Raw genomic sequence first — 23,325 nt, forward strand, 5'->3', positions numbered from 1 at the left:
ATTTCTTCTGACTAATTTTTTGTTAGTAAGTTATTTATTTTTTTGCTGATTTTAATTGTTTTCTATAGTTATTAACTGTTCTTTTTTTTAAATTGTTATTTTTTGTGATTTCTTATTAACTAGTTTTTTTTTTGCTAATTATTAATTGTTAGCTTATTTTTTTGCTAGTTATCCTTTGTTAATTTGTTTTTATAACTATTAAATTGCATAGCTTACTTTAATGATTAGCTTTTATTTCTGTTTGAAAGTTAATATTTAGCTTGCTTTCCTTTGTTAATTTATCATTTAAATATTCATTAAATTTCCTACTTATTTCAACATTTTTTAAAATTGTCTGCTTATAGACAATTTAAACACTTCCTTCTTATTTTAAGATTGTTGGCGATTGTCTTGTTTCTGACAAAGATGTTCACACGGTTAAAGCGTGAAAAAATTATAAAAAGTATATATATATATATATACATAATATTATATATATACACTTCTCTTTTATTTAAAGTTTACTCGCAATAAGAAAAAACATTATACTTGTTATTGTATCATTCCTAATATTTGGCGGCACAGTGGTTGAGAATCACTGATCTATGCAATCAAATATTTCGCTTTCTTTTTCTAACAGTTAATTTTGTATTTATTGAATAGGAATCTAAAACATTTTATTAGTTTGTGTAAAAATATCAAAGAGAAGACTAAATTTATGCAAAAAATTTATTTAATCACATTAATAAATACACTATGTATAAATATTTACAACAGATGATTTGTTAAATACATGCTGATTAATTTTGAATTGAGCATTGCACATAAATATTTATTGATTTAATTTTTAAATACTGCATTACATGTAATGACTATTCAGTCATTATTTATTCAGGTTTTCAGTATTATTCAGGTTAGTGTGATGAAAAGCACAAAATCTTTTTTGTCCTGTAAAAATTTAGTTTTTAAGCATATAAATACTTAAAATTGTTTATTTTAAGGAACAACTAGTCAGTAAAATATAAAAACAATTTTTAAAACAACTTTTAATGAAAATAGTATTGCAAATTTAAAAGTAGAATTTCAGAAATAAAATATAGCCTAACTGGTGAGGACTGGAAATTTAACTGAATAAGCAGTGTCATCTTGACAGTGGAAGGAAAGGATCCAGTTAATACTTAATTATAGGAAACAGGCAGTCTTTTTTTATAAAATTATTAAATCTATAAAGAAAATCTTTCCTAAATTATCTTTTAAAAAAGAAAACTATCTAAAAACTTACAATTCCATAGACTTTGAATGTCTCTTTAAATCTATCATGTAAGCTAAGACTAAATCATTTCAAACCTTAAGCAATAAACATGCTTTTAAAACCATCGATTCGTCAAATTTTAAAAAATAATTTTATGTATCACATAAGCAATCATTCATTTTTTAAGAACAAATTCACTGATTTTCTTTTTAAAAAATATAAGAACAAAATAATAGCAACTGTAATGACAGGGGGGAGGAATAACAATTTCATATCTGGGAGTGCATTTGATGTTTAGTTCCCAAGAACAATGCTATTTTGAGTCTAACATATCCACATGTGAGCCTGCTATGCTTATTTCATAGGCATGGTATATTGTTGATGGCCACCTGATCTGTTTTATTGTCTTTTTTGTTTAATGTAAAAGCAACCAAACAGACAGTCAAAAATTACTTTTCTTTTCTTTAATATAATTTTTAAAAGAAAACTTTCACTACATTTACCTAATTTAAAAAATATAAACATGTAAAATTATTATGTTACAATTAAATTAATCAAAGATTATGGAAAATTGTTTGATGATCAAGTTAAAGCTCTGATATATGACATATCTTTGTTGAAGTCTTGTATAACCATGTGTACTCTATATGCTTCTGTACAAAATATGATTCTTTAAAACATGAAAATCACAATACAATTTATCTTTTAAAAACTGTTTCACACAATGAAATTTTAAAAGAAAATAATAATACATTAAAATATCACACTTTGGATCCTGATGACTTGTGCTTATACATTTCCTCCAATCCTGATGTTTGACCATATAAATTATTTGGTATTCGTCGATTCCCTGCAACTCCATTTTGTGATTGTTGTGTTAAGAATGCTGCTGGAATGGGTGGTCTGTGTCGCCCATTTTGGAACATTTTGCGAGGCAAGGAACCAGACTCAGAAGTTCGTTTAGTTGAAGAACTCTGTTCTTCATTTCGGAAATCGAAAAACTCTGATACAGGTCTAGACCTTGGTGAACTCACTGTATGTCTATAATATCGTTTGTGAGGACTAACCATATGAGAGTTTGTGAGGAGATATGGGCTTTGTACTTCTGATGAATCATTGAAAAACAAGTTTTGGTGATGACGAAATTGTTGCAAATGCTGCTGGATTTCTTGAAAATTCATGTAGTGACTGTAGCGATCAGGATCTACGAATCCCTTCCGACTTCCAGGCCTGAAAAATTAATTTACATTATTAATTTTTAAAACTGATACAAATTTTAATTATTTCTTTGTTAAAACCTATTCCACGTTAATTGTTAAATTTAGTTATTCTTTAGAATTATTATCTGGTGTCTTGTGTATGCCAGAATGTAAAAAAGCTTTAAGTTTTTGAAAAAAAATTCTGAAAAGTTCTAAAATTACATTTTAAACATTTATTTAGTTTTTTGTTTATATCTGATACTACAGATATGTCATATTGAAAAAGTTGAATTAATTTCCCAACATGAACTTCAGTTCATGAAATCATTTGGATTATTCTTACATTCTTTTCTAGTATGATAAGCAACTATTAATGTACAAGAATTTTAAGCAAGGAAAAATTTTACATGTTGACGACTGAGCCATTTAATTCTTTCAAATTAATTGTGTATGCTGAAAAATGTTTTAAAAAATAACCAAAATTAATTTTATATCGATTTTTAGAATTAACACTATCCAGGATAATAGGAAATTAAAATCACTTAAATAATTTTGTCTAAATTGGTTAGCTGAGCCTTTTTAATTTTGCCCTCAAGCTTTTATTTCGTATAAAATATTTCTAGACACTATAAGCTAAATTACGTTTATGATATTCATAATTTTTTCACTATATATGTTGAACTGTGCAAGCTAAAAAAAATTGAATAGCATAAAATGAAATAACATTTCTCTCAGAATGATATACAAAAAGCTTTTAATAAAATAGATAGGTTATTAGTGTCTTAAAAACTTACTTTGACATTTCTTTATAAATTTCTAATGTTTTTGACTTTGGAGATAATTCTGCACAGTTTTCCTAAAAATAATGTGTCATAGTTAATATATGCAAAATGTTGAAAGGTAAAAAGTTAGTCTTAAATATATATATATCTGTTTCAATTTGTATAATTGTTCTCAATTAGAAATATTTTAGCAGCTCTAAAGTTAAATAACATTTAATTTAGAGTTTATTTTGAAGTTAAATAATGTTTTGAACCGTATTTTTATAAACCAAATGATGTAAAGATAGCAAGAAAGCATACTGTTAGTAAAAAGTCCAGTACTAAGTGTCAAACAGTATAATTTAAAGCAAAAACCCAAATTATTTTGTTCTCCAAACATAATTATAAAATAGTAAATCACCAACTCTACTCATATGGAGAAATAATCATAATCTAGTCAAGAGCGGTCTGCGTCACACACTTTCTTCGGTTTAGATCAGGGGTGGCGAACCTTTATACACCAACGTGCCATTTTTTCTAAAAAATTGTTTGATGAGGTTATAGACGTGCCGTCAAATAATATTGACTTCGTGATTATTGGGAAAATATTAATACTAAATACTATCAACTCAAAACTCTTTATTTACAATGAAAAAAAAAAAAAATTCGCATTGTCTCAGTTATACGCGTAATTCAACTTAAAGTAACATCAGTGTGACTTCTGTTGTTGCAGATTAGATGACAAATAACTTATATTAGGTTGTAAGATGTTAGTTTAAGCAGGACTGTTAATTTTTTTGATAGTTATTTATTGTTAGCTTATTTTTTATGGTTATTGTTTTTTTAGCTTAATTGTTAATTTTTTATTAATAATAGTTTATTATTTTGTGTGTTTTTTGTGAATTTTAATTTAATTGTTACATATGCTTCATAGTGTAATACCATTTGTGTAATAACAAATGTGATCGGTGGCGTGCACGAAATATTGTGTCGTGTGCCATAAATGGCACGCGTGCCAATGATTCACCATCCCTGGTTTAGATAATCACTATCTTATCCACTTCAGGTTTTTTCTGCATTTCTGTTTGCAACACTATAATTTGTAAGAGCTCTTGTGATTGGTTTGTTTAAATCATATGCTGATGACATTTCATAATTTCCGGATGGCAACATCTTTACTCTAAAGTTTAGTTTTTTTTTTTTTTTTACTCATTTGGTCTGCAATCAGCAAAAACAAAGATTTAAAATCAAATAAGATTTTCTTTCGGAAATTACGTATAAATTGCAAATATTGTCAATGTATTCCACGGAAATAACCATTTAAAAGCTTAGACTCATCACAATTACAATAATAGGTAACTTGACACCAAAAGAGTAACATACAACTTCAATGCAACATAATAATTTTAATGATTTAAATACGTTCTGATTTTTAAACATCTAAAAATTTTCGGCAGACATTCAAGGATAATCCATCACTTATATTTTTATATTGATCACAATGAAACAATTGATTTTTAAATCCATAACATTTCATTTATGTTAACAACTCTACCATCAAAAATAGTTAAAATTACTATTTTCTTTTCATATTTTTGGTAAATTAAATCAAAGATAGGTTAATAGATACTTTTTTAAAAACAGATTAGAAAAGAAACCAACTATAGCGTGTTGCAAAAGTTTGTAATAAATAACACATTTATTTTTATTCTATATATACAGCAGTATTTTCATCTTGTGATTAAAATTAAGTTAAGATATTCTGAAGAGCTAGGTTTCAGAAATTGCATTTTTAATTTCGATGCTAAATTTGCAGAGATTATAATTGCAAAAAAGCTTGTTTATTAAGTATTCAACATAATATGAAGTTGTTTATTTTGCAGGATAATGGTCATCTAATCAAGCTAATAAGCATACATTTGACATTGCATAAACTACATTTTCTGTTTTAAATTTTAAAAAAATAATAGTTTTACTTAAATAACTTATATTTTTCATAAATATTTTTTAAAGCTGATGTTAAATGATGTATCAAATGTTTTCATTTTTAAATGTTAAAACTTATTACAAGTCCTCAAAAAATTTACATTAAATCAAATAACACGATTTATAAATCATGGCTTTTCAAAATAACCTAACATCTTTGAAAAAAATAATTTTCGTAAAATTGTAAAAGTTTTTTTCCCCCAGCTTTTCTTAACCCACCAAAAAAATAATTTTTATTCAGTAATAAAAAATTTCTACTTTTTGTAAAAATTCTACTTTTGCCTATGAGTGCTCACTCAATATTCAGTTGTTGATGCTAAAAAAATATTTCACTGTATTTTTTTTAACACAATCTACATATACAGGGATGAGATTAGCCAAAAGGCAAAAAAGCTGAATTTCCACGATCGTAAATTTTACGCAAGCGCAACCTTTTAATAATAAATTCCAGACAGTTTAAGGTAATAAATAATGTGTTGACATACAATTGTGTACTATTCTATTATTATATAAATGATTACATTGCTACTTATAAGTCCACTTCATTAATGATTAATCATGCAATTAAGACAACACATATATCATTGCTAAAGGAACGAACAAAAGAAAAATCGTGGGGAAATGACATCTTTAATCTCCTCGATTGCCCAAGAAGCAGTGCTGTAGCTGCCTTTCGTCTTGCTACCAAGCACGACTGCTTATACGACCATCTTTTCCGTCTTAAAATAGTGGATAATCCTGCCTGCCCCCTCTGCCGCAGTGGTGCGACGATGAATGCTGAACATATTCNAGCACAGAATGTAAGTTTTGAATATATTCCCTTCCAGTTTCTCTGATGTTGTAACACTTACATATACTAATAATCGGCGTTAGAAAAACAGTCACCTTTATAGTAACTAATTTTAAAAAAAAATTACTTCTTACAAGAATCGCGATAGTTGATCTTAAAATTGCGTGAATATGAATAACAATTATGGATTTTGAAATCACATGAATATGAAACTAGATATACAATTTAGAAAATGAGAAAATACAAACTGGGATATAGAATTTTTAAAACGCGTAAATACAAATCACGATTCATAATTTTTAAATAGCGTAAAGACGAATCATGATGCATAATTTTTAGATTGCATAAATAAGAATTATAAATTTTTAGAATGTGTGAATGCGAATCCCAATGCCTTATTTTAAAATCACGTATAAATACGAAAATCAATGTATCATATTAAAAACCGTATGAGCAAATCAAGACATTGAATTTGAAACTTGCGTGAATACGAATCGCTACATAGGTTTTTAAAAAGGCGTAAATACGAATCACAATATTGGATTTCTAAATCTTGTAAATAAGAATCGCAAAGCACAATATTAAAATCATGTGAATAAGAATCGCAACACGCAAATATGAAAAGTTATGTTTGATATTAAAATCGTGCAAATAAAATCGAGATATTAGCAGATTCCAGGCTTGGGACCTCTAAAAGGCTCGTCAGAAATAGCGTCGTTTGAATTACACAAATCGGATATATCTGGAGGGCGGGTAAAAAATTCGGAAAATCTTATCTGCTGCGTGTAAAAGGGGAGAAAATAGCTAAAATAAGTAAAAATGAGAAAGGATTGGTAGCTATGTAGTTTNGTCAGAAATAGCGTCGCTTGAATTACAAAAATCGGATATATCTGGAGGGTGGGTAAAAAATTCGGAAAATCTTATCTGCTGCGAGTAAAAGGGGAGAAAATAGCTAAAATAAGTAAAAATGAGAAAGGATTGGTAGCTATGTAGTTGGAATTTTCTGTATCTCTTTGAAAACCGGTGAATTTTCTGAAAAAGCGGAATACTTATTAAAAAAAGTGAAATTTTTAGAAAAATCTGAATTTTTGATTAAAAAAAAAAAAGCTGCAATTCAAGAGATAAGTGAAAAAAGCGGAACAATCTCATCCCTGCATATATTAGTATACATGCATATACACTAGATTCTTAATAATAATTTAAATTTGCTTAGTTATAGTTAATAATAAAACATCTGTCAATAAATTTGTAAAGATTCAAACTCATACTTTTTCAGAGACTGGTTCTTGATGAGGAATTGGTGGAAGAGGACGATTTACCTGCAAAATTAAAAGTAGATACTACTATGAATAAAATTTCAATGCAATATTACATAACCATTTGCTTAAAAAATTCAATATTTTAAATTAGTTAAAAAATAAGAATGGTCAAATTCATTAGTAGATTTGTAAAGAGTTCTAATATACTCAGTATGTAATGACAGGAAGTTAGTTTGAATAAGAATACTAAACAAGAGTACCATCAGTTCTGGTAATTCAAGGTATGCTTAAAACTATACTTATATCTACTGATGATCATTTAAAAATTCATGCACAATATGTAAATCTCTGGTGGCAAAGTTAAAACACTTATTCAATTGTTTGTATAACAGGAATTTAGTTCTCTATTCTGAGTTACTCTAAAATTTTATAACTATACAAACACAATCAATCTCGATTTAAGTAGCAAAATCAAAGCAGAATAATCATAAATAATGATTTTATCAATATTTTTAAATTGCAATATGATCTTAATGAAAATTAATGTGATTTACTTCTAACGTGAAAAATTCTATAAAGGGGTTTATAGATAATTGATAAATAGTTTACGATCCATAGTCACGATCGGGGAAATAATATATCAAATAGTTTAGTCAGGAGAGCAGTCGAAAGTTTGAACCCCTTCAACAAAATTTATGAAACAAAAATTTTACTTTTGAAATATTTTACTTTCTAACAGTTTCTTCCTATTAGTTAGATATTATTTTTAGAAAATACATTATACAACTTTTTAGATGCACAGTGCGCAAAAAAAAAGTAGCAGACTAAAAAACTTTTAATTTTAATGATCAGATCTTCACATTTTAAGACTCAAACTTAATTATTTAAGGGGATGACTTCAAATATGCTAAATAATTAATGCAGATGATATTTTAAGTTGCGAAATCAGACATAAAAATGTACTTTCACTGAATAAATATACCCTTTTTTAAAAAAAAAAAAAAAAGATTTGGCTTTCTGACCCCCAAAATATAAGAGGTAGCCGCAATCTGGGAAATGTGATCTCCATAGCTTGATCAGGACAGTTATCAAGAACTTGGATGCTTTAATGTTATTTTTACTTTTCTACATATTTTGCAATATCTCAAGAACTTTTAAGCGAAATTGAAAAATTTTCGCACACAATTATTAAATTCCTTTACCCAAAGATAATTTCATGCAGAAAATAATCTTCAAATATTTATTTTTTATTCAATATTAGTTGAAACAAACCTAGATATATAATTTTTTATATCATATAATTTTATATGGCAAAATACAAAACTTGAACGAAATCTGTCAAATAGTTTTTTAAAAATTCACATTTAAGTAAAAATAACTTTTTACACTTCAATTTCTCAGGAACTATTCTGTTAATTTCATTCAAATTCTTTATTTTGCTATAAAAAAAAATTACATTCTTTAAAGTAATGTAAAAATTAGCATACTTTACAATTCAAAAATTTTCAATTATAAATAAAATAATTTAAAAAAATTTTTTTGGATAAACGAATTGTAAAACTGGGTCCAAACATTTTTTAATTAGCTTAGAAAGGTCTCGATGTATGGCGAAATACGCAAAAAAAACATTAATTTAACAGAGAAGTAAAATTTCTCCAGACCAAACTAATGGGACAATTCCCAGATAGCGACTACAGCCTACATTTTAATGGTCAAAAAATACAAATCCGTCAGGGGGGGGAAGCATATTTATTTACAAAAAACATTTTAGTGTTTGGTTTTGTAACTTAAAATATTGTCTGCACTAACTTATTAGCATATTTGAGGTCACCTCCCTCTACCATTAAAATTGATTACTAGTAGAACAAAAACCAGTGATTAAATCAAAAATAATTCAGGAATTTTTTTTTTGCACAGTATCTAGTTAAATCGAGGAAAATATTAAACTATTTTATAGAAAGTTGTGTTTTAAAATTTATGCACTTACATTAATTGTTTAAAAGATTTGCAAATGAATTATTTCATTTACTCGAGATTATTCTTTAGTAGAAGTTAGTTAAATATTCAGTAAATTTTATTTCCATAATAGTTTATTTTAACAAAATATTTATGAAATAAATAACATAATAATTTTTTAATTAACTTTTAAACTTGATGAACACAAAATATTTAGCTTCTAGTTTCAAGATAAACCAAGACATTTATTAAGATCCTTGTGTGATAAGAATTTATAACCGCTGTATTATGATTACAAAGCTATGAGGTGATAAAATAAATATGTAATTATTTGCTGGAAATTAATATTTTTATTTCAAGTTTAACTATAATTTAAATGCCCTTCAAATATCTATCATAGATAAAAGAACAGTAATTAAGTTGTTTAAGCCTTAATTCCTAAATTAGCTAACTAAAATATAATAAATTAAATTGAAAGAAAATAAATTGTGTGTTATGGCAGGGATGGGCAAACTATGGCCCGCTGGAAGGTTTTATCCGGCCCGCGGACAGAATTTTAACTCGCCGATCAGTGGCGAATATGAACAATATACATCCTTTTTCTTGTCTACTTTGTTTAAAGCTATTTTTTTTTCTTTTTCAACAAAGTACTGATGACCTTTTTACTTTCTCTATTTTTGTTCTACAAAACATAAATTGATGGAAATAGTTAGCACAGACAGCTTCAATTGGTAAAATGTTGAAAGCAGAAGTTCTTTATAGAATAGCCATAGATTGGCTCCAACAAGCGTTTGTTTTTCTCGAGGAGCAGACATACAGAATTTAATATAGGTGAATACTTCACAAGTGGCAGACTGTGCATTTTAAGCTCCAGTGAGGGGATTTTTCTAACTGCATATGGAGAAATTCAGCACATGCAACGTCATTGTAAATAATGGTAAAATTACTAAATGTATAAAATGTCCAATGCTTTCTTGAGTTATTTGTAAAATTTTTTCACCCCAAAATGTCAACTAAAAAACGCAAAGTTGATTTAGAGTTCCATGCATTCAATGATGAATCGACTTCATTTTATTTTAGAAGTTAGAATTTTTATTTTAGAAGTTTTTACTCTTCCCAACAAACTTTTTTTTTCTTGATTTTTCGCCGTTGACCAAAAAACGTTTTCGCATCCCTGTGTTATGGTGGAACATTTTAAAACAAGCTAAAGATTAGAAAAAAAATATATAAAACTAAAAATAGTCGTATTTGATAACATAAAATGAAGGAAAAAATATATGATCTATAAAAATCAATTATTACCATAGGTGGATCAACAGCTTCTTTAATTTGTTGTTCATACATTTCTTCTTGATCTTCTTGTGGATAAAAACCATTACGTTGTTTGTGCTTTTTCTGGTGTTCAGTTCTTAATGCATACATTCTATCTACTCGATTTTGTGGAGAATGAGGATTAGTACTGTGATTCTGGAATGAAGCATTTCTATTACGAGGAAATGTGAAAGAATTTCGAGATGATCGATTGGTTTGTAAATGTAATCTCTGATACTCCAGTTGCTCTTGGTGTAACCTATTAAGCCTGCAATTAAAATGCATGATTGTAAAATTTTTGTTGTATTATGTAAAAAAACATATATAAAGAAACTGCAATGGAACATTATATATAAGAAGATGATTAAGCCTTTTGTAAAATAATGATATTTGACTTTAAATATAGTAACGATTTCCAAATATACTATAAACGTTGTAGAAATAAAACAAATAATTTTTTATGCAATATGATAATTTTAAGGCTAACACATTGTTAGGCCCTGTATAAAATTTAAAGTGCGAAAGTTCTAAAACAACTACAGCTTTATGGCCTCATTAGCATTTAACCCTTTGGCACAGATTAAACACTGGTATCCCACCTATATATATTTTTTTCTGTTGCTCTTTATTTATTTTTCCAAGATAATATTAATGTTTTATGTTCGATTACTTAATGCATTTAATTTTTAAGAGTTATTTCCAGCTTTTCGTCAAATTTTGAGCTGCAGTTTCACTTCAAAACCTAATTCTCCCTATGCTATTCTTTGCAAAAGTAGTACTTGGCTTAAAAATTTAAATATATTTTTCCTTACAGGCTCATATCTTGGAAAGATTATCCAGAAATAATACCTTAACAATGAATTTCATTATAAAATATTTTCATGAAGTCTTTGTTGTATATCAGAAATTTGTTTACTTCAGGTAAAAGTACAGGAACTTTGCAGTATCAATGCAAGAGCCCTAAGAAAGAATATAATAGTTTGAAACATTGGTTTTCAGAGTACACAGAAATCCTGAAACCATCTCTTAAAATATAAGATAAGGTGAAACACTAAAAAATAATAATGGCACGATTCATGTTGATAAAAACCAGAATCCTTGCTGCATATTTCTGTTTCACTAAATCACAACAAACGTTTGCATTCGGCAACAAAATGATCAATTGTATTTGCCGAATTGCAAAAAGTCAAGAAAGTTTCAAGCAAATTACTCATCTTCAATTAAGTTGAATTTGCCACAGGAAAAAAATCATTGTCAATGAGATGAAAGTTTGATTGGCAGAGAAAAGAATAGCATACTATCATATTGTACCACTCTCTGATTGCAATTGTTATTCTATTTTTAGACAAATCTCATTTTACTAATAAATCTTTCCTTTTGCTAATTATTTTCTTGATTAGTTAAATTGCTTTGGTTATTAAATTAATGAAGAGCCAGTGATAACACTGATTTAAACCGTATGCATACCTTTCTTGTTCAGCCAGTACACCATTTTGAAGCGGTGCGCTTATGAGTTGTGAAGGTACAGGTTCTTTACAAGAAGTAGCTGTAGTTTCTTTGTTTGACTTTTTAGAAGACTTACCAAACCTACAAAAAAAAAATTAATTTAGAGCATCAAATTTCTATGCTAAAAACAACATTTGGCAAAATCTTCAAAACTTTGCACACTATTGTAATATAAACATAAGATTGTAACATAAATTTATAAATTATGAGCTCAAAAAGGAAAAAGTAAAGCAATTATCAAAATAAAAGTAAGGTTTTATAATGTGAGGTTCATTATGAAACAGTTGTTCCTTAGATATTTCTAACATTTCACACTTCAAACACAATAAATTTCTTCACCCATAATGGACAAATCTCTTAATGGAGTGAAACTTAATTTAGTTAAGATGATAAAAATCATCAAAGTTGAAGCTATGGAACTTCTTTAAATCAAGTGAAACTTCAAAATTAGAGAACTAATAAACCAAAGAAATCTTACCTTGAGGAAAAATTACCAATATACTCATTTCCTAAATTTTAACGCATATGTGTAATGGCTGTCATATAAAACTTATTTCAACCTAATTCTGATCAATTTTAAAAAGCACAATTTGTGCTAATGTAAAAAATCGGATTGTTTAAAACAATTAATCGGGAAGTGAGACAAAATTGTATAGAGAAGTTGATGCAAATCACCAAATATTTTCTATTTGCTCTGTCTCATCAAATGCTTTGAAGCTTTTATTAATATTATTTGTTTCCATTGGCCATAATTACTTTATATTGCAATAAATTATACAAAAATGAATGAGTAACAAAAATGTCTCTAAATCAAGCAAATTTTAAAGGGTAAATTTATCAAAGAGCAATGAGTGCAAGTTTAAATACTTTTTTCACAATATTTACTCACTTGAAAACTGATCCCAATCCTTTGAATATACCTTTCTTTTTATGACTTTTATTTTCCTTCTTTTCCATCGTCTCAACTGTTTTCGAACGAGTATGACGATTTCCATTAGTAGCTTGTGGTACTTTGTCTTTATCGACAGTTGAATCTAGAATTTTAAAACAAAAATACTTGCAAATAAACTGAAATTTTAAAAAAATATTTCATGGGAACTTAAAATTAGGTTGCAGTTGTAGTAGTGCACTAAACACAAATGACATAACTTAATCAAGATATCAAATGAATGGTGTTGAAAACCAAATGTGAAACAAATTAGGGGGAAAGGAAGAAGGTAAAACGATCCCTAAAATGTATGGTAGTCGCTTGACCCATATTTTACAGGATAAAGGTGAAACCTTGTCGTAACTAAAAAGTAGATAATAAACTACAAAAAGATTTTTATTCTTCGAATCTGCTTCACTTTTAATTTACTATATCTTAATTGAGATTAATTAATTTTTATAAATTTATATCAAAGACAGATATAACTTTTTAAAATTTGATTTCTTTACCATTATCATATATGTAGTAAATCAAAAGTAAAATAACTTAGCTAAAAGTATATTAATTGTTCAAAAAAAAATTTAATGAATTACTTTTTCAATTTAGTTTTGAATTACAAATTTTTTATTTGATGCTACTGCCATATAATGTTATGTTTTATGCAAAGAGATTCATATAATTTCAGTAGAGTTTTATAAAAAAAATTTAATTAAAAATATTTTTAATAAAAACTATGTCAATTAATAAACAATCTGTCAAAAAAATTTCCACGTAACTTAGTAAGTTTAAATAAAAGTATATTTAGTATTTTTACTCATTAAAATTCCAAATAAAATAATGAAACAGAAAATTAGTTACTTTCATTTTGATCAACAGCTTCAAAAGACTTGTCAACAGCTGCTCGAAAACTTTCATTGCAACCTCTACTTGTGTTACCATTGCTTGCAGACATATTCAATTTCTGTTTTTCTCGTAGCATAGTTTGAAGACTTTCTAAGCTACTAGACTTTAATAAACCTAGAGAAGGTCCAACTGGGTCATTTGATTCGTTACTACCACCACTTTCTCTTCCAGTAGTTGGCACAGCATGATATGGACAATCAGGAGAATCACAGGACCCTAAAATAAGAATTAATAATTTTCTCTTCAAATACTAGTGAAAAAAATTATAAATATTTTCTCTTATATTTTGATTTTAAGTTATCATAAGAGTGTAAAAAATATATAAAAAATTGCGCCCTCTCCCATCCCCATGACTTACAATTAAAATTTTAAAATATTGCAAAAAATATTTTCTAAAATACTTAAGATTAAAACTTTACAAACATTAAATTCCTTCAATATTTTATGATTTTAGATTTTTTAAAGAACTAAAATAAATTATTTTTTGTTTTGTACTTATAGTATTATACATATAGTGCCCACACAGAAAAATACTGTCTTTATAACATTTTGACAGTCATCGTACAACATGCAACACTGTTCTCTCATTTTTCGAACGTAGATTCTAAAAAACATCAAACTATCAAGGATATTAAAAGCTTTGTGCATCTGTGCAGAAACTCATAAAGTGCAATAAATTTGAGAAATTTTACGTACAACAACATGTAGGATAAAAGACAGTAGTTCGTTGAACTCTTTCCACTTGCAACTCTTTGTTGACAACTACTAAAATTTAAAAAAATTAACAACGTGCTAGAAGTATGCAAATATCAAGCATTTTATTTAAAGAAAATCTTAATTTGCTTTAACACACTTGAGTCAATTTTTATACATACAAATATAAAAACAACAATTCTAAATATAAATGCTTTCAATTTGTATATTTTTAGTCGATTTTTGAAGCATTTTTGTCTCTACTCAGTACAAAACATGCATTGAATCATTGAACAGAGTAAGAATATTAGTTCCTTCAATCAAGAGGATTAACACACACACAAAGATAAAGAATCATCAATTTTTCGATTATCATTGATTTACCAGATTGACCAATTATTCAGATCGTTCAAGGACCATATGTTTTTCCTCACTTTCTCCAAGAAAAAGAAATTTGCAGAAATGTTTCTTTATTATCTGAATGTCTCAAAGGGTTGAAAAAATGGCTTTCTTTTGTTACACTGAAAAAAAAACCTTATATTTGTTCCGCTTAGTCTATAATATGGGTGGCCAGTTATTTCTAGTAAAGGAAGAGATTTCTTTTTTTTCTTCCAAGAATTAGAGAGAGAATTTAAAACATGCTTTGACATGTTCTTAGTTTTGGAAAGAGATTTTGTCAGCGTAGAAAGTGTTTTCAAACATGACAGGGAAAGCGCAAAAGAGTTGTGCGATCATTACATCACAAAATTGAAATTATAGAAAGATTAAAGAAAGGTAAAGATTTAAACATAGCAGTAAATCAATTATGACATTGGCAGATCAATTAAATATAAATTAATAAAAGAGAAGTTATTCAATTATAACGTTTACATCAATTTTTGATGAAGAAGGCAGCATGATATGAAAAAATAAACAAAATTTCAAGTTTTGATGATGTGGATAAAGAATTGTATCTTTGTCAGTAACAGCATGTCTTTAAAAACTTTATAAGTAAAATTTTATAAATTTAATAAATATAAATAGAGTGTAACACTTTGATTCATGGTCTGAATTAAAATTTTAACTCATGTGGTATTTACAATTTAGTTATTACACAAACCTAATAACAATTTAGTTTTACTTATGGATGTAAACTCCTGTCATCTATGATTGAGATAGCTTTGCAAGGCAGATAAGGAAATGTATTGTTTCACATATTGTGTCTGTATTGGTTATTTTTTGGATGTTAAAAACATTTTTTTCAATAATTTGGATCATCACGAATTAAAAAGACTCTACTTTAATTGTTTTGTTTTTGTATTATTATTATTTATTTATTTATTGCACTTTCACAAATATAAAACTGTTAAAATACTAATATCAAAGACTAGAAGTGCCAAGCAATGAGCTAAATTGTTAATGGTTTTTGTTCCACCAGACAGTCACAAACAGCATATGAAGAGTTATATCAAATTTAATGTAAGCTTAAAGCAGAACCAACAGGTTTTTTGAATTTATTTCAGATTAATTTTCTTCAAGCTACCATTTTAATTTCATTAATGTTTGTTTCATAATTGTACTTACATTTCTTACTACAAACAACGGTGCAAAATTTTCTACAACAAAAACCAGTTTATCCCCTTTTATTCAAAGAAAAATCAAATGCTTAGCAAGGAAAATTATGCAACTTTTCTCAGGTCAAACAATATTGTCTCAGCTGATCCAAATTTGTTTAAATAAAAACAGACATATTTTTATTAAAATAAGAAATCTTATAAAATAAAAAAAAAGGGAGGAGCAAAAAGGAAGAAATGCAGAGCAGTGTTGATTCAGTAAATATTTAAAATAACACATTTCCTTCTTTCTTTATCAGTTTAATAATAAAATTAACAATTTACCTTTAGTTCGGTCCATCTGTTCAAGATGAACTGAATCTGAAATTATAAAATTTGAATGTTTAAAAAATATATACAAATTTATTTTTAAATTAAATAACAAAAATAAAAGTGCATTGAAATAAATTAAACTAAAAATTAATATGATAAATGAATATTTTACATTCGTATGGTCCCACATCCACTGGCATTTCTCTAATTGGTGTATTATCACAACAAGTATTTGGCAAATGAGATGTTCGCACGTTTTGGGGTGTGAAATAGCAATTTGATTCATTCGGGCTTTCATTTGGCGAGTACTGGTGCCTCTGATAAGACCATAAAATCTTTTCAGGCATACTTTGCCTTCCCATTCCACTTCTTTTGAAATTATCATTTCTCTCCATCAGATACCTAATAATGATTTCAAGTACTAAAGTTTAGAGAAGTTAAGTAATACTTTTGTAATAGTGATGTATAATATAAAAAATCTATTCCAGGCAACAACAAAAAAAGGAATGAATAAAATTTAAAAAAAAAACTGAATTCTAAATACATATTAATAATTAAATTGAAAATTAAATTTAAGCAAGCAAGGGGAAAAAAATGATTTTTTCTCTTTTCTTCATATATTTACGATTGATTATATACAGATGTTACATAAATGATACATACAGCTATCACTCTACAAGATGCTACATGATAGTTCTAACTAAAAAGATTTTGTATAAGTAGTTAAAATTATTATTAAAAAAAAAATTTCAGTATAACATTTCTTCAATGTTCACGACGTTGTTCTGCACAAAATTGGCAAAATTTTTCTAAATAACAAAGTATTTATGGTAATTATAACAAAAATAAACATATAAAAAAAACTAAAATAAAATAGTCGAAATCATTTAGTCAACACTTTTTTTAGTCTTTTTTAATTTGGGAATACTAACGCTGTGAACCTATTCTTTTTCATGACTCACAATGCAATGATTTAAAAAATTAAATTATGAAACTGAAATAGATTGGAGAAAAGAAAATTAAGTAACTATGACTGGAATAATAGAAAAATTCAAATATTATTTATAGATTTATAAATATCATTTATATTTAAAAATGTAAAAAATTCATATGTCTTATCATGCATAAAATTAAAATCTTAGCCAAACCTTTTTCTTTTGGCGATTCCTCTGCTAGCAGGTGGGGGACTATCACAATTTCGAAGATCGTCTAATGTGTCATGCCCATTTAGAACAGGCCTGTACAAATCCATATCAACGGGATTTGAAAATGACTTTTTGTGATTGCCAAGAGACATGTTTTCTTGGAATGAGTCAGTTAGCTCAAAGTCTTGTTCACATGCACCTAATGTAACAGTTTCATTTAAGTCAATCAAATCAGATGAACTATGTTTTGCTATTGCAGCCACACTAGATTTTTGTTCCTCAAACGTATTTTCACCAAAGAGTCTCTCACTTTCACCATTCACGAGTCCATTTTGTGAAAAACTCACAGGAATAGATTGTGATAAAGATAGTAACTCAGAATCATTTTCTGTCCTATCACCATTTGGCATATTGGTATGTGCAGGTAACATGAATATGACAGTATTGCCTGAATTATCACTAGTAGATGTATCTGGGGTTATGCCATTGCATTTGTTTGACAAAGTTAAGTTTTCGTTAGATACATAAAATGAGTCACCACTCTCACTAAGCAAGGAGTCACTCCGATCATGACCAGAACTCTCGCCCTGGTCGGATCGATTACCACCAGACGAAGATACACGTCGAGCAATTGTCAATGTTATTGCATATGGGACAGCATTTGGTCCATCACCTTGTATCATTGCACGCCGTAATGTTTCCATAGCCTGACCGTTGGTCATTCCCAACAGTGAAATGCCATTTACATTCATCAGCTGATCATTGTTATGCAGCCTTCCATCCTATTTATAAAAAAACTTTGTGAGAATGGTTTAAACATTTAAAGTAATATCATAGAAACCAGTTGTCAATCAAAGGGGGGATGGCAGTTAATGTTTAAAAATTTAATGATGTCAATATAACATGATGGCCACTTTTACTTATAGAAAAATCAGGAGCTAGGTGGGCTTCAAGACATTATGGGAGATAGAATCCCAGTTAAACATAACGACAAGATTGATTTATTTAATTTATACCTTTGTAAATATCTTCACAAAATTTGATAGCTATCTATAAAGCAATAAAGATCATTAAACAAAAAAAGGTTCAATCAATAAGTTAAAATAAAAGCAAAAATATTAACTGCTAAAAAAAGGTATATACGAGGGAAAAGAGTAATGCAGTATAGACATTTTTTTAGTAATACATAAAAACGTAGCAAAAATAAAAAATTTATCATTGTTATATATTTGCCAAATTGCCAGAAAGGCGCATATAGACCATCTAAAGAAGGGGTTTCCAGCTTACATGAGGCCGGGGGCCACAATTGAAAACACCAGTCAATTGAGAGCACCACCCGCAACTTTATCAAAATTTTATATAGAACTCTTATCTTTGAAGGAACACTAAATATTACTGTAGTTGTACAAAAAGTTGTACAAAAGAAAAGTATTGAATTACAAATTAAAATAAGAAGTAGATTTTCAAAAATATTTAATTGCATATTAAAAAATTCTGGCAACAAAATTTACAAATGTAAATAATTTTGTCAAAAATGAGTGGTTTCAAAAAGTCAAATCGGAGAATTTCTTCGCCAAAATTTCTGATGCACACATGCTAAATTATATTCACAAAATAAAAAATAAAAAATTTTAAAAAAACGAAATAAAAAGAGCAGTATACATGATTATTTTCGTATTTGAATAAACTTTTTCTTGGATACAAAACTTGAGAAATAAACTTTTTTGTACCGTTGGTATGTTAAATTTCACAGAAACGAAGAAATTATGGGGTTTTTTAAAGAAAGAAAAGCATTTTAAACCTATATAGATTTATTGCGAAAATTGTCCGCAAAAAATGACAATATATTACAGTTGGCGGGCCACAAAAAAAAAAAAAGGATTCGTGGAATGCCAGTTGGTAACCACTGATCTATAGGAACTTGAATAACTATAGTTTCATGTAAGTTTGATTTCTTAAAACAAAGAAATTACAGTTTTCTCAGGTATGTTTTGTTTTTGTCTCGTATGTTTTGTTTTGTATGTTTGTATGTTTTGTTTTGTTCAATAGGAAACACCACAAATAAAAGTATGCAACTTTGAACAATGCAAAATAAATTGAAATACAATAAATAGCAAAAAAAGATGTGACGAAAAGTGTTTCCTTGTTTAAAATAACTAAAATGACAGGAAACTTGAAATGAATGACCAAATATGAAAATAGAAACGTTAAAAAGAAAACACTATTTACCTTATGAGCTGCACCACCATGAAAAATATTTTTCAAAAATATTCCCATATCGACAGGTCCTTTTTCAGTATTTGAAGTTCTTCCCTTAACACTGACACCTAAACCAGCAGAGCCAGTATCATTCAAAGCTACTTTGAAAGTAAATATGTCCTTTCTTTTTGCACACACAACGGCTTCTTCATCTGCTTTTTCTACAGGCTAAACACATAAAAGTTCTTCAATTAATTGAGAATTTTTAAAAAGATAAATAATGACCATTTGAATCACAAAGTCGCTACTAACAATAGTTAAAATATTTTGTATAAAGCAAAAATATTTTAAGATTTAATAAAAGGCACTGAATATTTCAAGCTAGTATATTAATAAACATAATACTTCAACAGTAGGAAAAAAAATTTTATCAGGTATAGAATGTACTTGTTATAAAAAATTTTTTTTTAATTATATGGTGAAATGATGTAATAACAAAATCTACTACATAATTAAGATAAGTAGTTTTTGTTCAATAGCAGGTGTCATAGCTGTAATATGAACATATCTAATGAGATCTCTTAAAGTGAAAAAAATATTAGTTACAGGACAAAATAACCTATTTATAAAACAATATTATACTAAAAAAAATTATTTAATGCCATCAATGGCTGTCATAGGCAGATAATTTTGATGATGAGTCAATAATTTTAACAAATAAGTTTCTCTCAGTAATTAAAGAAAAAATAAGAAAATATGAAGAAAAAAAACAGAAATTAAACAGTAAATGGTATTATAATAATAACAAATACCAATTCTCTAGGGAGACTAGGGCTGGGTGATAAATCAGTTTCAAGTCTTGATATAACCAATTCTACAACATCACCATATGGGACATTTCTTAGTATATTCAACACTTCGGCTTGAGTCAAACTGGAAACATCTATTTTATTAACCTGTTCAGGAAAAAAGACAATTATTATACAGCAAAACAGCTTAAATATATAATAAAAATTAATGGAATTACTATCTTGTGTGGCTATATTGTATTTACAGCTAGAAAGATACCCGTTTGTCATAAGAGATGAAAAAGTAAATATTCAATAAATTGGCAATTATTGACAATAAAAAATCATGTACATAACTGAAAGACATATACTGAACAATTAAGCTTACAATTCTTTTTTATTTATTATTATTTGATGCTTTTCAAGATGTACCTCAAAGGAAGCAAAACTTTTTTTTTTAAAGAAGCTCAGCTTATCAAAATAAAAGTTACTCCATTCAATATCATTTGACATAATTTTACTGCTGGAGGCCAACTCCTGGTAATCAAAACTTACACAAACTAACAATTTTCTCTGGTACTTATACCTTTCAAACCTTAAAAAACCTATTTTTTTAGTTCCTATAAAAGACATCTCATTACCAAAATATTAGTATATCTAGCACCTATTAAGAACAACAAGTAACATAAGAACATAACAGAAGTAAAATTAAGCATTGTTAACAACAATAATAAAACAATTTTTTATAGTTTTCATAGATGAAAAGTTGTCTTTTTCTCCATTTATTTCGCCCTTCTGTTTTTTTGTACAAATTTGTTCTAAAGCAAAAATTAACTAAGCATAATTGGCATTAATAACAATATGACATTTATTTTGGGTTCTCATATACAAATATACACAATTAAGAACCTTTTTACCTTAATTTAGATTTTTAGCACAAAACTTTTTATTTCTATTTCAGCCTATCATCAAAATTAATTAATTGTTATTAACTAATCATAGTAATGTTTTCATGATCATTTATGGCAAATGTTTTAATATCAGTACTTATTTCAAAGGCTGTCAAAAATTGCCTAAATATTATTTACGGCGCCAGTGATACTTGATTAGATGTGGTATTAAATATTTCCCAGTACTTCCGAGTATTAAGTGCAGTGGTAATGAGAAACCTTTTATTCCAATGTCAGTGACTAATATAGATACTGTGGTAATATGTTTTTTACTATCTTCGGAAATAGATAAATCTCCTAATATCACAGTACAAAACACCCAATGTACTAAATATGCAAAATTAATTTTTTATAATTTGTTGTATATTTCCAGACAGCTTCCTACTATTACATTAACCATAATATGAGTTGAAAATTCAACTGAATAAAAGAAAGATCAACTATTCATATAGCAACATTTAACCTATAATATTCACGATTCACAATAAATTTTACCAAGGCTTATTATTTTAATAGATAACCTCAATTTTATTTTATTAGTTCTTGTTGAATTTCTATCATTTAAGTTTACAGAGACACACTAGAAAAGCATAAGTATCAATACAAGAAACATGTGGTTTCATACACTTTTTAAAATATGAATTCGGGGACCTCATCACCATACTTGGCAATATTATTAATGTTGATTTTACTCGTAATAATCTAACCTAGAAAACCAAAGATAAATAATTCATAAAAACGTGCAAGAAAACTAATTTTTGACATATTAGAGCTGCAAGAGAGTAAATCACTATTATAAAATATTTATCAAATTCTATGGTAAAACACTTTCTTTGCAATGTAGCATGTGAACCAATGGTCGGATGGAGTTTTAAAGTAGACAATTAGGGCCACTGTGTCTTCGAACACAAGCACACCAACTTTGGTGTGAATTTGTTCAGAATTGTCGATTTGTATAAAGGGCATACACAAACATTCTGCTTTATTTATATATAAAACAAATTCTCACTAAAATTGACAATAAATGTAATAAAAAAATTACAAATTGGTGACAAAAAATTAATAAAAAATATTTGTTTACAAACATAATATATTTGCCAGATCAAATGCAATGATGTTCAAAATTAAACTCTTATAAATAGTTTTGTAAATGCAGTAAAAAAATTCATATTTAAAAAATAAATAATCTTCACAATTATTATTTGACACAGGGTAAGTAGGACATAAAAAAAGATTTTGTTTTCACTCATTACCAAAAAAAATTGAAAAAATATTTATTTCTTTACCATAGCTTGTAATAAATAAAGATGATGATTTTCATTTTTAAAAAATTTGAGGTTTAGATTTTAAGACATTAAACAGTACTTTTGTTTTAATTTGTGCTGCTTAAATTTATCAAGAAATATATTCAATTCTTATTACTCAATTTTTAAAACTTTTCCAAGATAAAACAAATTTTCATAATGTTTTTTAAATGATTTCTGACTTGGGTGAAGATATAGAGAAATAACTAAAACATCCTAGTTAAAAGAAACGAAATTCCATTTAAAAATGATATATAACAAAATCGGAAACAAAATTAATGTAACTAAAATCTAATTGTACTTATAAATTTAAAAAATTGTTTCATACTTCTAACAGTTTATCCCCTGTCTTTAATCTGCCATCATCTACAGCAGCCCCAGCTGGAAGAATATTTTTAATGAAAAATGGAGGGCCATTATTAGCATCTTTAGAAGTTATGCTAAACCCAAGGCCTTCAGAACCTAAAGAGATATTCACCACTAAATTAAGTATCTAACAGACCAGATCAGTAACATACATATCTAACAGTATGAAATTTATTATGGGCAAA

The 23,325-nt window shown here is 27.4% G+C and overlaps 1 protein-coding gene across 2 annotated transcripts in view; it reads right to left on the reverse strand.

Annotated features, from left to right (window-relative positions):
• Positions 1-694: 694 nt before the first annotated feature.
• LOC107442485 (partitioning defective 3 homolog) overlaps positions 695-23,325 on the reverse strand; it is a 101,956-nt gene continuing 79,325 nt past the window's right edge. Inside the window, exons 10-23 of one of the 2 annotated variants that reach the window (XM_043047713.2) lie at positions 23,103-23,236; positions 20,545-20,688; positions 19,763-19,960; positions 17,537-18,315; positions 16,561-16,790; positions 16,401-16,436; positions 14,527-14,592; positions 13,786-14,046; positions 12,889-13,033; positions 11,961-12,080; positions 10,485-10,761; positions 7,236-7,286; positions 3,225-3,286; positions 695-2,461 (exon numbers count right to left, since the gene is read on the reverse strand). In XM_043047713.2, coding sequence (XP_042903647.1) covers positions 1,993-2,461; positions 3,225-3,286; positions 7,236-7,286; positions 10,485-10,761; positions 11,961-12,080; positions 12,889-13,033; positions 13,786-14,046; positions 14,527-14,592; positions 16,401-16,436; positions 16,561-16,790; positions 17,537-18,315; positions 19,763-19,960; positions 20,545-20,688; positions 23,103-23,236 — 2,972 coding nt within the window. In that variant the 3' untranslated portion in view covers positions 695-1,992. The remainder of the gene's footprint in view (positions 2,462-3,224; positions 3,287-7,235; positions 7,287-10,484; positions 10,762-11,960; positions 12,081-12,888; positions 13,034-13,785; positions 14,047-14,526; positions 14,593-16,400; positions 16,437-16,560; positions 16,791-17,536; positions 18,316-19,762; positions 19,961-20,544; positions 20,689-23,102; positions 23,237-23,325) is intronic. The other variant, XM_043047714.2, reaches the window with a different exon arrangement.

Source organism: Parasteatoda tepidariorum, chromosome 2 (genome assembly GCF_043381705.1).
Source record: "Parasteatoda tepidariorum isolate YZ-2023 chromosome 2, CAS_Ptep_4.0, whole genome shotgun sequence".
Lineage (NCBI taxonomy): Eukaryota > Metazoa > Arthropoda > Arachnida > Araneae > Theridiidae > Parasteatoda > Parasteatoda tepidariorum.